Genomic DNA, 17,158 nt, shown 5'->3' with positions numbered 1-17,158 from the left:
TCTTAGAATTCTAAAAACATTTATTATTATAGATGGTCAGTGCTTTTAGCACAGATCAGTATTAGACACACTTTTGTCTATAAAAATTCCCTAAAGAGATATATTTGGGATAGGGATAAACATTATTGGAGCAATAATTATGTTATATAATACATCAAATCTGTCTATTGCTGAACTGGGAGGACTTTGGGTATGGCAGAAACATCAATATTACTTGTCATTTTTAAGTAAGTTGGAGTGAAAGCAGATTTCTCATCAGTGGAAATAGTGTCAATAAGGCTGAGCAGAACCTTCTCAAACTCCTCACCATCACTCCATTCATGGATTTTGGCCTTGATGAGAAGTGGGTTATTGGAAATCAAGTCCCAAACAGGGAAATTCTTCCTTGGCATCATAAAATCACTCTCTTTCAGCTTCAAGCTTGGGCAATAGTCACCAGCTCCATCACCCAGATAAATTATTCTTTTGTTTCCCTCACTGGCTTGTATTCTTTCTATAATCAAACCCTGCAAATTCCAAAATTAATATATATGATTAATTAAATTAAGATGTGGGGTCAGAGTTTTTGTCTCATACATATACCAAGTGGTCAAAATTCAAGATTTATTGGCTGGAATGGTTTGGTTTCTAAACTAATTTTAACAAATTTGAGGAACTTGTTCCAACATTTGTGGACCCATTGGGAGACCTTTTTTTTTATTATTATTAAAAATTTGTAGTAAGCGAGAAGAACCCTGCTTCTTATTAAGAACTTTTAATTACCTTCAAAACTCACTACTACATCAGAAAACAACAGACAAAAATTACAGTATAATTATATATATATATACCTTGCACATGTTAGGAGGGCAAGTTCCAGTAGTGCAGCCATGTGAGGAGTTTTTGAAATCATGAAAAGGTTGAATCCTAAGTCTTCCTTGTTCATCAACAAAGCTGGGATTGGTGTTAATCTCTGAAAAGTACTCCCTCAGCCCAAGATGTTTCAACATTGTTTCAATGAAGAACATGTTTGCATCACTAACAATCCTCAATTCACATCTGAAATACACCACAAAAAGATAATTATAAGAAAACAAATTGATGAGATAAAAAACAGAGAGAAATAAGGAAAAAGAAAAGAAACAAGAAGAGTGTGATACATACCCAAGAGCGTGAGCGGCTTTAATGGCAGGGACAACTCTGGGATGTATTGGGATCCGATTAAGAACCTCAACAATCTCATCAATGGTTTTTCCTTGATCATGAAGCTCCTTCATCATCCTATCCTGGAATTGTTTTTTGTTTTCATGTCAGAAACCAAATAATAATAATAAAAAAAAAGACTGAGACGAGAAAATAAAGAAAAGAAAAGTGGAATAATAGTTTAATAATGATTAATTATACCATGAGAGAGTTCCATGGCATGGTAGGAAGAAGCTGATTGAAGAGATCAGTGGCACCCAATTCATCGACCACCCAATTATCACTGTCACATTCGATTATGGTCTTGTCGAAGTCAAAAACCACAATGGTATTTCCAGCCATTGATTTCAATTAAGAAAACGACAAACTTTGCGGAAAAACGACGATGAGAAAACTATTATAAGAAGTAAATTAAAGTACTACTGCAGTTGAAGAACAGTGCTTAAGGAAGAACAGAGAGAGAGAGTATTTTGTGTGTTGTTTGGTGTGAGATGTGAATACAAACAGGAGGAGGTGAGTGGTTTATATACAGAAGCATTTTTATTTAAATTTGGAAAAAGGAATATTCCATTCAAAAAAAGATATAACAAATTGTTGAAATTAATTGCAATATTTTGATTAGGAATAGGGAAATACGCGGAAATTAGAGAATATTAGAGAGGTAGAGAAATAAACTGAAGCATCTAGGCTCACGCTCATGCCTTATTAATTTATTTATGTTCGGTTCATGTCCCGTAAAATGAATAAAATCAGCAAATGATAATCTCAGCTTTATCTTTTTCGTTTTTACTATTCTTTCGCAACTTTTTATTTGGATTTTGTTATCATTATTTCCTCATTCATGACATATAAACCTAGTACATTAATTAATAACTGCCCATACGTTTCATCCCCAATAAAAAATATAAAAGTTAAACTGTATTTTGTACAAAAATTAATTTATGATATTTTTATATTAACTTTATTATTGTGCTCTAATATATAATTTTAAATTTTGATGCAAAATTTAATATATTATTTAATATTCATTTAATAATTTATTAAAAAATATAAAATAATATTATAAAATTAAATATAAATTTAATAAAATAATAATATAATGATACAAGTTTTTTAGTGCAAAAGAGTATGTTAGCTAAAATTTAATAATAAAATATTAAAAATGATATAATAGTAATTAGTAAATATAATAGTATAACATTTATTGTGATAAAAATTTTGTATGATGCTATATTGTGATGTAAATTTAGCACACTATTAGAGTAGATTTTTAATAAAGTGAACTATATTATGTATTTATGACAAATACAACCCCTAACAAATTATAATATAAAGTGTATTTAATATATTTCTCATAAAATAATTTGCATCATAAATACTTAAAATAAATACCTAAGTTATAATTATGAAACTTCAGTAAGTACTTAGATGTTAAGTGTTAAGTAAATTACAACGTAATAATCCTAATTGGTACAAGTCATTAATTTTTTTTTTTAAAAAAAGGAAATTAGTTTAAAGATACCAATAAGAAAATGACATGTGGATAATAACTTAATATTTAATTCAGGTACCTACCGAGTGTAATTTTAGAAATATAACTTAGGTATTATTACCGCTAAAAATTAAAATTAGTTATTTATTTACAACCGAAAGTTAAACTTATGTATTTATACGGCAAATTAATTACTCTTTCTCATACCATATAATTTTTCATTTAAAAAAAAAAAAGATTTTTATAATGTTTTATATAATTTTACATCGTAAAATTTTTTTATACAAAAATACATTTTTTTTAGTAAACATTAAGAAAAAAAAATTAAAAACAATAAAAAATCAACAGTACAATTATAAATAGTTTATGATTTTATAAATCAAAGTAAAGAATACTATGAATCTAAATTTTATTAATGTAATTATGGATTATTGATGTTATTATAAGATTCATATATATAATTAAACACGTCATAATAAGAGATTATAATCTATATTATAATTATAAATTTAAAGCAGTGCACATTTAATTCAATGTAGTAATATCGAAATGTTAGTCTAAAATTTTATTTTGGAAAAGTAAAAGTCAAAGTCAAAGTCAAAATTTTCAATTTTGGAAATGGTCTAAAACTCTAAACTAAAATTTGCATGTTTTTTTTTTTACCATTAACACGTACAGTTAATGGTCTCTAGAAACTCTATATAGGAAATAATAATTATTTTTGTCAGATGGAAATAGTAAATATTAAATTCATCAAGTCCTCTCCAACTCCACCGAAATTGACCATTATCTACGCGGCAAATAGAAAAACAAAAACTCATGCAAATCTCCTTGTTTTTGGCTGTCTTCGATATATAGCCAACTTCTTCCTCACAACTCCTAACTATATAATATTATTATGTATAACACAAAGTAAATCAATTCCCATGACTTAAAAAAAAATTCAATCTATTATTTTATATATTCTACATATTAAAGGGCAAAGGGTCTCCTTATTTTATGGTCTTGGTTTTTCCTTAGTGTTGTTTTAGAATTGTTGAAAGTTGAAACTAATGTGTGTTAAATAAATTAACAATTAACCCAAGATCTATTTGTATATAACATAGAACACAATAATAAGATATAATAATTAGGTATGTGTACCTGATTGATCCATAGCAATTATCTCTGATTGATCCACAGCAGTTACTCCAATTTGATAGTGCAATACTATCAACTAAGTCTTCCTCCCTAGATCTCTAAATCGAAAGCGCTTATTTTCTCTGATTATCAAAAGGTATACAATTGTGATGAGACAATATGTATTTATAGAGTTAGGGAGGGGACTTAGCTACAAAACCCTAGTTGGGCTGGGCCTGCTCATCAAAGGCTTCAGTCAACTAGAAAAGCCCACACTTCTGCTTCACCTAGACTTTACTCACAGATGCTAAGCCCATTAACAATTGATCACCAACAATATGGGCTAACGCAGCAAAGAACTATCCAATCAACCCAAGTTTTAATAAAACCAATAAAATTTAATGTAAGCCCAAATAAAAAGTCTAACATTCTCCCACTTGGGATACATTAATTTTAATACATATATATATTATATTAAAATAATTTTGTTTGAAAACGACTCATGGGTTGAACAACAGGAAAACATTTGTGGCCACTTTAAAAAATGATAGTTCTCTGATAGCATCTCAACATACCGGTCCAATTTAACCTTTGATAATGAACTATGACAATCATATTGTTTTTAAGTCAACAAAAGACATTCATAATCACAAAATACCAAAGTATTAAATCGACATGGTCAATAAGTCTAGTAGTGTGGTAAGGAATTATGTTCAACATGTGATCAATTTAAAATAACATAATATCCTTATCAGTCCTCAATTTCACTGATACCGTGATGCTTAATAAATAAGCCAGTGAAATTAAACATACATTACTTAATAAATAAGTAAGTGTCACTAAACTTGCTTAAAACATTAAGCCAACAAAATATCATTGTTATTAAGCAAATATGCTTAAAATACAATGATCACAACAAGATATGAACTACATGCTTTCAATTCAATTATTCTCGAGAATATAACAAAGCCTAACTGAAAGCATAAACATCCAATAATAAAAATTATTGGCCCACAAAGTAGTTCATAACATCAACAAGTAAATTACATATAAATGTAATTTCAAAAGATAAAGCAAGAAACTCCCACTAACCCAAAGGAGCAAAAGATTATAAAATGCTCATAACAAAAACATGTTTATCAAACAATATGGAACTTAATCCTTTGGTTAGGGGATCTGCAAACAACAACTTGGTCTTTCAATATTCTATCACAATGTCTCCTTTCTAGACCAAGTCTTTAATAGTGAGATACTTTATTTCCTTATATTTGGAAGCACTACTAATCTCATTATTCTTTGAAAAGAAAACAACAATACTATTATCACAATAGATTAGTATAGGAGAGGAAATAGGATCAACTAGTCGTATCTCTAAAATCAAATTCTTTAACCATAAAGCTTGCAAAGATGCCCCATAACATGCAACAAATTTAACATACATAGTAGATGATACGATTAAAGTCTATTTAACACTTTTTCAAGAAATAGCAACACCAACAAAAGTGAAAATATAGCCAGAAGTTGACTTTAAATCATCTACATAACCACCAAAATCTGAATCTGAATAACCAACAACTTAAAGATTGTTGACATGCTTATACACAAGCATAAAACTCTTCGTTCTATGCAAATATCTCAAAACTTTATTGGCTGCATCCTAATGATCATGGCCAGGATCAGATAAATATCTCCTAAGAACATCGACCATGAAAGCAATGTCAGGTCTAGTGCAAACCTAAGCATACATCAAACTCCCTACTACATTTGCATATGGGATATTCTTCATTGCTTCTCTTTTTAAGTCGTTCTTAGGACAATGTTGCTTAGTAAATTTGTCCCTTTCAAAATAGGAACGAAACCAGCTTTACACAAATCCATGTTGAACCTTTTGAGCACACGAGTAACGTAAGCTTCTTGAGGTAAGCCAAGAACTTTTCAATTCTTATCATGATGAATCTCAATCCCCAAAACTAAAGATGCCTCTCCAAGATCTTTCATATCAAAATTGGTAGATAGAAAACTTTTGGTCTCATTTAGTAATGACAAATCATCACGTGCAAGTAAAATATCATCTACATAAAGAACAAGAAAAAATATGATGACTCCCACTGATCTTCATATAAATACACTAGTCAAACTTGTTCTCGATGAAATCCAACAGTGTCATGACCTTATCAAACTTCAAGTACCACTGGTGAGATGCTTGTTTGAGACAATAATTAGATCATTTCAATTTTCCTCGAAGCCTTCAGATTGAGACATAAAAAATTTGCTCACTCAGTTCTCCATTCAGAACAATAGTTTTAACATCCATTTGATGCAACTCTAAATCAAAATGCGCAACTAAGGCCATAATAATTCTGAATGAATCTTTAGTGGAAACAAGTGAGAAAGTTTCAGTGTAATCAATACCTTCTCTTTGAGTAAAGCCTTTAGCCACTAAACGCGCTTTAAACCTTTCAATCTGTCCCTTTTTATCCCTTTTAGCCTTTAAAATCCACTTACAACCTATTGGTTTAAAACCATCAGGTAATAAAACTAGCTCCCATACACCATTTTTCTTCATGGAGTCGATCTCATCATCCGTAGCTGCTAACCATTTTGAAGATTGTGGACTATTAAGTGCTTCACTAAAAGTGACAGGATCCACAAAATGATCAATATCATATTCTCCTTCTCCAAGATAAACAAAATTATCATGACACTTTGTTGACTTCTTTTGTCTCTGAGATCTTCTTAGAGGAGGTACTTCTGGAATAACTTCTCTTTGTTGATCATTGTTTTGAATAACATCTTCCACAACTGGAATTTCTTCAATAACAGGATTCTCATTAACAATAGGAGCTTCATCATTAATAGGCCCTTCATCAATAATAGGACATTCATCATCTTCGATATCGGGAGCAATATATTCATCAACAATGGGAGCATTACCAACTGGAGTAGGATGGAGACTACTATTATCATCTCTTGAAAATGACATAGGAATACAAATTCCTTTAGAGGACTCCCCCATTTCAAGAGATGTTGAAGGAATTTTTTCAAAGAACATCAAATTCCAAATTTAGCAAATACCGAGATTCAACAATTCGCGTACCACGAGTGGGACAGTAAAAGCGATAGCCTTTTGAGCGCATTGGATAACCAATGAAATAACAGCGATTTGTTCTCGGATCTAACTTTTTCAAATTAGGATCATAAATCTTTACTTCAGCTGGACAACCCCATACTCGAAGATGATTAAGACTAGGCTTCCGCCCAGTCCACAACTCAAAAGGGGTCTTGGGAACAGATTTACTGGGAACACGATTTAAAATATAAGTTGCAGTCATAAGTGCTTCACCCCATAAAAACTCTGGAAGATTTGTTCTACTCATCATACTTCTAACCATATCCATGAGAGTGCGATTTCTCCTTTCAGCAACGCCATTTTGCTCTGGTGAACCAGGCATAGTGTATTGAGCAACTATACCATTTTCTTGTAAGTACTCTGCAAAAAGCCCCATGTGTTGTCCAGATTCTGTATAACGACCATAATATTCTCCTCCACGATCATAATGAACAACTTTGATGACTCTTCCTAATTGTTTCTCAACCTCATTTCGAAAAATTTTGAGTTTATCAAGGGCGTCAGATTTTTCTTTAATTAAATAGGTGAATCCATAACGAGAAAAATCATCGATAAAAGTGATAAAATACTTGTTTCTGCACAACGTGGTGGAATAAGGACCACTGATGTCTGTGTGGATAATTTCCAATAAAGATTGACTGCGGTTTGCAGTCTTCTTTCTTGTTTTAGTCAGTTTTCCACGAGTACAATCAACACAAGTATCCCAATCAGAAGCATCAAGAGGAGGAAGTATTTCAGATTTAATTAAACGATCAACCCTTTCTCTGGAAATATGACCCAATCTTTTGTGCCATAACAATAAGGATGTTATCTTAATATAAGATTTCTTATCCACAATATTCACAATATTGAAAAAGGAAGCTAAGGAAGTCAATGATAATTTGAAATGAATATCAGAGTAAAAACAGTTTCCAATTATTCGGAGTCAAACATAATGTCAACACTATAATTGGCTAAACGAAAAGAAAATCATTGGTTCACTATAAGCGGAAGCGAAACTGAATTACTTTAAAAGTAGGAATCAAGTAATTACTGTTCAAAACAATCTGAACACTAAACTGTAATTCAAGAATAAGTGTGCCAACATAAATAACGTCCACTCCAATATAAGTGTCCACTGTAAGCATTGACTCCCTCTCACTTGGCTTCTTGAAATCCCTTAGCCTCTGGTTGTTGTTGTTTCTCTTCATATTTTCTTTATCCTTTGTTGGGCTTGAGTTGAGAAACAAAGTGAGAAGACTCATTCTTTTCATTTTGTTAGCTTGCTTTTTTCAGCTACACACTGAGAAATTAGATCACTAAAACTCCATGTTTTATTATAAGTGTTGTAGGCTGTCTTGATAAGACTGAAAGAGGCAGGAAGTGCATGAAGAGCTCGATGAATAATGAAAGAGTCAGGAAGAGGAATATTATGATCTTTCAACTTGGACTGAACATTCACCAATTTCAGAATAAAATCTCGCACTCCTTTTATTTTTCATACTTAATGGTTGCCATTTCATCCATAAGATGTCCAGCTTTAGCGATTTCACTAGTGTGAAATAGTTTTTCTAGTACTTTGAAAAACTCATTAGTATTTGAGGTGTTTGGCAAACCATCAAAAGATGTTCAGGAATTAAACGGTTCATAGCAATGAAACTAAGATGATTTGAATTTTTTTTTTTTTTTTTTTGGGCAACAATTCTGATATTAGAATAAGATCAGCAGATTTTTCTTCTCGAAGGCATAAGTCCAAATTTATTATGCCTAAAGCAATTTTCACATTACGTTTCCATGTCTTAAAGTTGGAAGCATTCAGAATTCAGATAAAAACGTTATTGTTGTTCGCAAAAAGGAGACCAAAAAATCTAAAAATTAAAACTTGAATAAGCAATATGAGCAATGCATTAGAAAATATTGTAGAGTCAACTGGTCATTATAAACTCCCCTTTGGGGTGAGAATATAACACACACATGATCTACCTTCATGAAGTTAACAACAAAGAAAAAAATACATATCATTTAAGAATTTTATTACCTTTGGGCAAATAAATTTCTTAAAAATATGTATTAATTCAAGCAAAAAATAATAATAAATTTATATATTTAAATTATTACCTTTGGGCAAATAATTAAAATACATACATTTAATATTAACTCACTTCATGGAATGTGAACTAATATATGTAAATACTACCTTTGGGCAAGTAATTACACATATAGTCAACCAAAAATATAATATTTTCTTCAACATGTGAAATTTGGTGATAAAACAATCATTGAAAATTAATAATTTTCAACCAAATTTCCAAAAGAGATATATAATTGCTTTTATTATATTGATAATCAAAAAATAAAGTGTCCACCATAACACATTATTTTTGTATCAAACAATCAAGTTTTATAACTTTAGAACAACAATTAATGGAAAAATGTGAAATAAAGAATATTGGTGGAGATTACATAGTCAAGATAAACGAAACAAGAGAGTGACTATGTCATATGGGACGAGAAGAAACTCAAAAAATTTTCTATGATTTACGGATTTTGAAAAATCATAAAAAATTATCTTTAATAATTTTTTAACTGCATAATTATCATTAAAATAATAATAATTATTAAACGGAGTCAAAAAATTAATTAAAAATCATAGAAAAATCAGAAATTTAATTCTAAGCACGCTAGAAAAAAAAATCGTCGAAAAACGACCTCCGAGAGTGCCGCACGCGCCCCCACGCGCGGACTGTGCGACTGGGCTTCGCGGCTGGGCTTGATCTTCTTCCTCCAGCGGGTCTGAAACCGGGTCACGCGACCCGGTGCTCCTCCAGTCGGGTCTGCTCTCTTTTTCCGGCCAAAAAACGACGAAAACATGGGGAAATTGATGGGTTTCGATCGGTATTGGATTTCTAGTCCATCTAGACTACTAATTTCGAGTTTTTAAGGCTCAATTTCTAGATCTCTTGGCAAAAACAATCCGAAAAAAAAAAATAAAATAAAAACAAACTATCAACCCGATTCTAGCATGTATGTCATACAATTCGAAAAATTAAACGTGTAGAAACATTGTAAATTAGTTGATAATGAGATTTGCACCATCAACTTTAGTGTATAAACTATAGAATCAAAAATCCCAAATTGAATTTCATAAAGAAAAAAAAAAAAATACATAAACCCTAAAAGTTTAATCTTAAAATTCTTATGCAAGTAATATATCAAAAGAGAGAGAATTTAATGAGGAATAAAACCCCTAAACTTTTAAGATTAAAAAATAAAAAATTCAACATAAAATAATAACAAAATTAATATGTAATTGAAAAAAAAAAAAAAAAGTAACATATACATATTAATTGTTATATAAATTATAGGTTCTAAATCATATACAATAGGCAATCTGATAAGCCCATTAACAATTGATCACCAACAATATGGGCTAACGCAGCAAAGAACTATCCAATCAACCCAAGTTTTAATAAAACCAATAAAATTTAATGTAAGCCCAAATAAAAAGTCTAACAATGTGATGTTTAATTTCTTAGTTTCACATATCCATATATACTATATTGAGGTCAAAATGATCAGAAGAAATAAAATAGATGGAATTGGAAAAGAAGTGATATAATTATTAGTTTAAAGAAAATAAAAAATTTATAATAGTTATAGATTTAAAAAATTTATAATATATAGTTATAGATATACAGTTAAAAAATTATTGTTAGCTTAAAATAATTAAATTAGTTTAGTTTAGTTTCAAAATTTTATGAAGACAGAACAAATAAACAAAAGTAGTATCCCATATGCGTAATTTTTTAATTTTCTTTGTATTAATATTAATTCAAGAACAACCATCAAGATCAACCAACCATACAAAATAATGTATAAATAAATGGATGATAGAAAAAGCTAGTCCTTTGTTCATGAGAATGAGCCATGTGAACAAAAACAGAGAAAACGACTACAAATAATAAGCTGAGTAAATTGAGCTATATACAATCAATTATTTAATAATTTTTATTTATTATATAAACTTGCCAGTGATTTTTGTCCTCTAATTTTTGCCACGTTACAATAATTATTTTGGATCTCTTTCAATCATAAATCATATTCCAATGGCCATAAGAATATATATATATAAATATATTTATATAAATTTGGTGGAAATTCTCGTGAGCTCGAAAAATACATGTAGTAGTATAGGGGTATAACTTATAATATAAGACCACGTAGTCAGCTTAAATTATACTGTAGTTAGTTTAATGTCACGTCAGGCATCGAATCCAGTCCGTGTGCGATGTGGGTGAATATATATAACAACACTACCCATTTATTATTTAATTTTATATATTTTTCTCAATCACATATTCCCAACAATATTTAATTAATTTCTTCAAAAAAAAAAAACCAATATTTAATTAATTAAATAATAACCACATTTCCAAGGAGAGTTGTAAATACATTACAAATACATGAATATGTAAAAAAGAATAATTGCCAGTTTGAGTTCAAAAGAAAAAAAAGGGGTCCCAGGCAATTATGTCGGTTTGGTCTCTAATTTAAAAAGCTCACTAAAAATATACGGTTACAAAATATGATATACATCATTATATAAAAATAATTAAATTATTAGCATATAAATATATATTTACTATATCATTTTAATATATATAATTAATAATAAAATATTATTGATATTATCAAATGAAACTTTTGAATGTATTGTACATTTGGAATTGTTATGTTTTGTTGTATTTAATATTTTTTATTTTTCGTGACGTCCGGTCTAAATTTATATATTTTTTTTGTGACTGATAAAAAAAACTCAATGCTATTTATAGCATTATTACGAAGCACCATGTATACCATGCTTCCAAAAGAAAAATACCTATATAGAAATAATATACCCGTGTTGCATACTTGCATATTATATTTTACAATTATACTTTGCTTTCTCCTTTTTTCATGGCTAAAATATATTAAGCAATAATCTTACGTACTAGTGGACCCAGGATTTTATTCAAGTAGGGCTGGAGTAAAACACTAAAACTAAAACAATATTATATACAATTAATGTAACTATGTATATGTTTATATAATATTGTTTTTAGGTCCGCCTTTGATATTTTATGAATATTCTTTTTTTCCTTAAATAATAATTTATGAATATAGAAGAGTTGGGAAGATCACTTGTTGATGCCTTGATGGTTAATTAAGCACACCAAATGCTCTAATCTAATTCATATTCGCAATTATATAATAATGATCAATATCGTATAAGCCAATTTGAACATAGGGAGGAACCCTTCAAGGAAAAAAAAAAAAACTAATATTTCTAGAATTAGAACCCACTTTAATAGGAGCCAAATTGGACCCATTAATTATTTTTAATAAAGTGGGGAAATAAAATCCACAATTTGTTCATAATATATATATCTTCAAGAGTAATATATTGTGATATACATCATCCCTTTATATATATATTAATAATAGTAAAAAGGTTCATGATGTGTATACGTACAAACTATCTGTATTGTTTAAGGACGTATATTTATATATATATACACACAATTGCGTCATATGTACGTGTTCCATTTTATAGATAATCATATGTGCGTGCCGTACGTATGAAAGTCATTCCTATATATAATGTTATTATTGTTAATAAATTAAGATTCTGTTTAAAATAAGCAAATATATAAAAATGAGTAGTCGTTTAAAGATAATTCTAAAACAAACTCCCGGCCGTATTCGATTGAGTGATGAATTATAGAAAATCTTTTGAAAAATGAGGGAAAAATAATGGTCTTTATCCAAGTGTGTTTACAGTTTTTTTTTTCATATATATTTTGTTTGTTGTATATTAATATATTGTTGTCAGATTAGGGACTAAGAATTAAATCCAAAATTTATACACACTTGACTTGACACTAGCTAGATATAGCAATATATTTACGCGTGATATAGCAAGAGAGAAATAATATTCGTAGTACAAAACCCTTTAATATATGCCATGCATTGGCGCCATTGATCATATAGTACTATTATTAATTAATATATATATATATGTACACCAAAGGAATATGCATGAAGAACTGGTAAGATTATATATATACATTAAAGTGTGCATCGCATATATATAATTAATATTCTGGATAAATAAGGAAAAATAATTAATGTGCTTATATTCTGTTCTTTTAATTTTCTGTTCTCTTACGATAGGGAGGAATAATATATATCTTTTCTTTTATTTTATTTGAAAAAAAAAATAAAATGAAATGTTGGCGCTGTACTAATCAAATTTGGAGGAAATTACACTCTATACCTTTTTTATATTGTTCTCTTTTATTTTTACTTTTTTTTTAAAGTCTATCATTTTTATCTTTTTTTTTTAAATATTGTATTAATTTTGCTCATGTCACTTCAAGATACTCTCCATGTGACTCTCTTAGGATATTTTGGGTATAATAAGTGATGGACCCAGAATTTTTATTTTGTGGGGACTTAATTATCAATAAAAAATATTTATACCTATATTATAATCATTCTTATTATATTTTTTAAATTTTATGGGGGCTTTTCTACTATTTTAACCTATAATTATTAAATTAAAAAAATTATATTTAAAATTTTAAAAGATAATATTTTTGTTAGTGGGGGCTATAGCCCCCACATTGATACACGTGCGTCCGTCACTGGGTACAATACATATAAAAAGAGGCATGCTTTAAATAAATATAAAATTAGAGGCAAATTTGATTAATTCATTAATAAAAAGAGTATTTTTCAACTTAACCCTCAAATTTAATTGTTTGATGTTTTAAGGCTCGGGCTTATTGATATTTTGGTTTAAGTTAAAGGTTTGTTAGGGCAACTCACTTAGATATTTTTAATGAAATATAATATGAGAATGCTTTTTATTAATAAATACAAAAAAGATATATTTCTCAACTTATTCCAAATATAATGAGCCATAAGAAAAAAAAAATAGGGATAATTTCACAAATACACAAAAACAACAAAAAAATTACAAAAATACGGTTTTAAGGAATTTTAAACATTTTTACGAATTTTTTTATTTTATTTACAGAAAATACGGTCTTTTTATGTTGTATTCATGTTAATTTGTTGATTTTTTGTTATGTGTATGTTATTTTTTATTGTTGTTTTGATGTTATTTAGATGTTATTTTCATGTTACTTTTATGTAGTTTTCTTATTGTTTTCGTGTTGTTTTTATGGGAAACCGTAAAAATGTAAAGAAAAAAATCACTAAACGTAAAAATGTAATTTTTTTACAAAAAATAGTGTCTTATGTAATTATCCCGAAAAATAAGCTCTTATTTAGAAGAAAATGTGTTATTTTTCAAAATTAATAGAAAAATAAGAAGAATTCTATTTGCACCCAATGCACCCCATTATTAAAAAAAAATATAAACTTAAATAATTTTTAAAAATTACTTTTAATATTTTTCTTAAAAAAAATTATTCACATTATTTTATGTTAATTTCAATACTTATTTTGATTTCATTTTCATAACTTTTTCTAACTCGCGTATATATATTTTATTTTATTCTAAGAAAATTTCGTATAATTTTTTATTTTAATTTTTTTGTCATAATATTTAAAATATAGTTTATTTTTATTTGATAGGTATATTTTTTAAGAATATGAATTGGAAGAAAAAGTTAAAAAATTTAGTACAATTAAAGATATAAATTTTTTATAAAATAAAAATTATTAAAATGGGGTGTGTTTATAAATTTCTAGGGTGTGTAAATAAAATTTCCCTAAAAATAATTGTATAATTTTAAAAGAGAAATTATTTTTGTTAGACCTTGAACTAAGTGAGTACTAGCACATGCCTAACCCACTTATGTCCAGAATTAATCATGTTGAAGGTGGTATTAGAATTTTTATTTTTATATCTATTAACAGAATTTTTATTTTTATTTTTATTTTTGCAAATATGATTTATCTATTTTATTGATTCTGCTCTCCTTTTAAGTGATATATATATCATTAGAATTATTATCTTATTTTTACTAATGGAAATTTTTATTTTTTTCAAAAAAAAAAAAATCGAATTAATATGCTAAGAGTTTCAGCATATAAATAAATAAATAATGAATATTATTTTACAAGTGGGGTACTTAAGATGCATCAAGTAGTGTATAATATTAGTAACACAGTCACCATTTTATTCCAGAAAAATATTCATGTTATGTCATTTAATTTTTAATAGATTCGAATACGACTTTTTAAGAGTAATTTATAACTATATTTTTGAAACAATTTAGTATATAATTTTTTTCTGAATAGATTTATAAGTATATAATTTTAATTTAAAAGGTTATGGAAACCCTTTAGTTTCATAATATGTAGGAATTAAAAATTGCTTTGTAAATGAATTTGTCAACAAGTGAAAAGTGATATGAGCAAAAGGTAAACAACTACTAGTTATGAAATTTCTCCGTTCAAAATAATTAAATAAATAAATAAAAAATAATGAAATTTCAGAACTTAAAAATTTTGATTTTCTGATTTTTTTTTTTTAAGAATCCTCAATTTTATCGTCTGTAATAAATTCATTCTTAATTTATTGACAAATATTTGAATAGATTTTTTTATATAAAAATAAAATCATAGAAGCTCTTAATTTTTAAAATAAAAATCATATTTTTGTAATTGAATAAATAATATGAGTTTGATTGGAATTTTTTTAAAAAAAACCATAGAAGCTTTTAATTTTAATCATAAATTTTTTAATTTTTTACACTCTTTCAATTTATTAATATAGGGATGCATACGACGAGTAATTAGTTGAGAGTACTCTTTTGTCCTGGCTTTACGTGAGGGATTGAAGCGGGTGGCTCGGTTGGGGTTCTCATTGACGCGTGTGGAGACGGATTCTTCTGTGGTGTGTTCTTGGATTAATTTTCCTAATAATATTCTTTTGTTTAAACCAATTGTTGAGGAGATTATTTCTCTTTTAGCTGCTGTTGGTGGTGGTTCTTGTTGTGCTATTTCGCGAGATGCGAATGGTGTGGCCCACGCACTAGCTAAGTCTGTTACTAATTTTAATATGGAGGTCATATGTGGGCAGATGCTTGTCCTAGATTTATTAGTGATCCTGTAACAGCTGATTTGATTTGAGTTAATAACATACTTTATTACAAAAAAAAAAAAAAAAAGGAATAACTAATATAGTAAGCGCTCTCTTTGCTATTCAGAGATAAAAAATAATCTTCGTTCCCACTCTATTTCACATTTAGATTGGAAATAACCGCCGCGGGCTCATATCTATGAAAAAAAAGTACATCCCTTTATAATTTTAAGTCTTTTTTTTTTTAATTTGTTATTTTTTTTTTTAATTTTGAACAATTCTAAGTCTAAACATTAAGATTATTCATCTCAATTATAAACTCTAATTAATTCAATTAAATCCTTGTTTTATTAATATATTAACTAAGGGATAACATTATGAGATGATGAAATAAGAGATGACATATAACATTATTAATTAACATTCTTATAATAAACTTCTTACGCTGGCAGTCTGAAAACGATTTTTATTCCTCCGTGTCATACAGAGAGAAAAAATAAATTATTTTCCAAGCTCTAAAGAAACTTTTATGATCATTATTATACAACGCAAAATGTCATCTTTATCACCAATTAAGTCGACTATGAGTATGAGACGTACTTAGATTTCTATTTTAGGTTCATCTCATCACTTACTTGTATTTTTATAAAAACGTAATATGAAAGGAACATTAGTCCAAATAATTAACTAAATTATAATTAATAAATTTAGATTTATATGAGGCTATAATTAGGGAGTACGTATAGCAGAAGCAGCCAGCCATAGAATCATATATATCTATATATATAAGCACTGGACCTTCCTCCGAATATTCCCACTCCCACCCACCTATATTCCCTTCTAATAATAATCTCCATTAATTCTCACTACATTGCTTCAATTCAATTCAATACCTCTCGAATATTCTATTATTCCCTCCAGTTTCCTATATTCCTATTCCTAATCCTAACCTAACAATATTTTCAATTTTCAACTATCGGTCAACTTTTTTCAACTTAACAGAGTCATCTAATCTGACGGCTCTAAATTATTTATATATGGAAACGTGTTTTAAAAATAAAACATTTATTAAGATAATATTCCATCTTCTAATAAAAATAGGAAAAGATAATATTCCTTGTCAAATCCGTGTATATATAAACCCAGTATCCCCTCCTCT

At 28.2% G+C, this 17,158-nt stretch overlaps 1 protein-coding gene across 1 annotated transcript; it reads right to left on the bottom strand.

The window, feature by feature from the left end:
- LOC115704930 (inorganic pyrophosphatase 1) lies at nucleotides 1-1,692 on the bottom strand. The gene is made up of 4 exons (XM_061108375.1): nucleotides 1,384-1,692; nucleotides 1,144-1,265; nucleotides 831-1,038; nucleotides 1-506 (listed from the first exon to the last, which is right to left on the bottom strand). Exons 1-4 carry the CDS (start codon nucleotides 1,522-1,524, stop codon nucleotides 165-167), a joined length of 813 nt encoding a protein of 270 aa, XP_060964358.1. The 5' UTR covers nucleotides 1,525-1,692; the 3' UTR covers nucleotides 1-164.
- Between the last annotated feature and the right edge of the window lie 15,466 nt (nucleotides 1,693-17,158).

The sequence above is a fragment of the Cannabis sativa genome, chromosome 1, assembly GCF_029168945.1.
Source record: "Cannabis sativa cultivar Pink pepper isolate KNU-18-1 chromosome 1, ASM2916894v1, whole genome shotgun sequence".
Taxonomy (NCBI): Eukaryota; Viridiplantae; Streptophyta; class Magnoliopsida; order Rosales; family Cannabaceae; genus Cannabis; species Cannabis sativa.
This window is presented reverse-complemented; position numbering and strand designations above follow the sequence as displayed.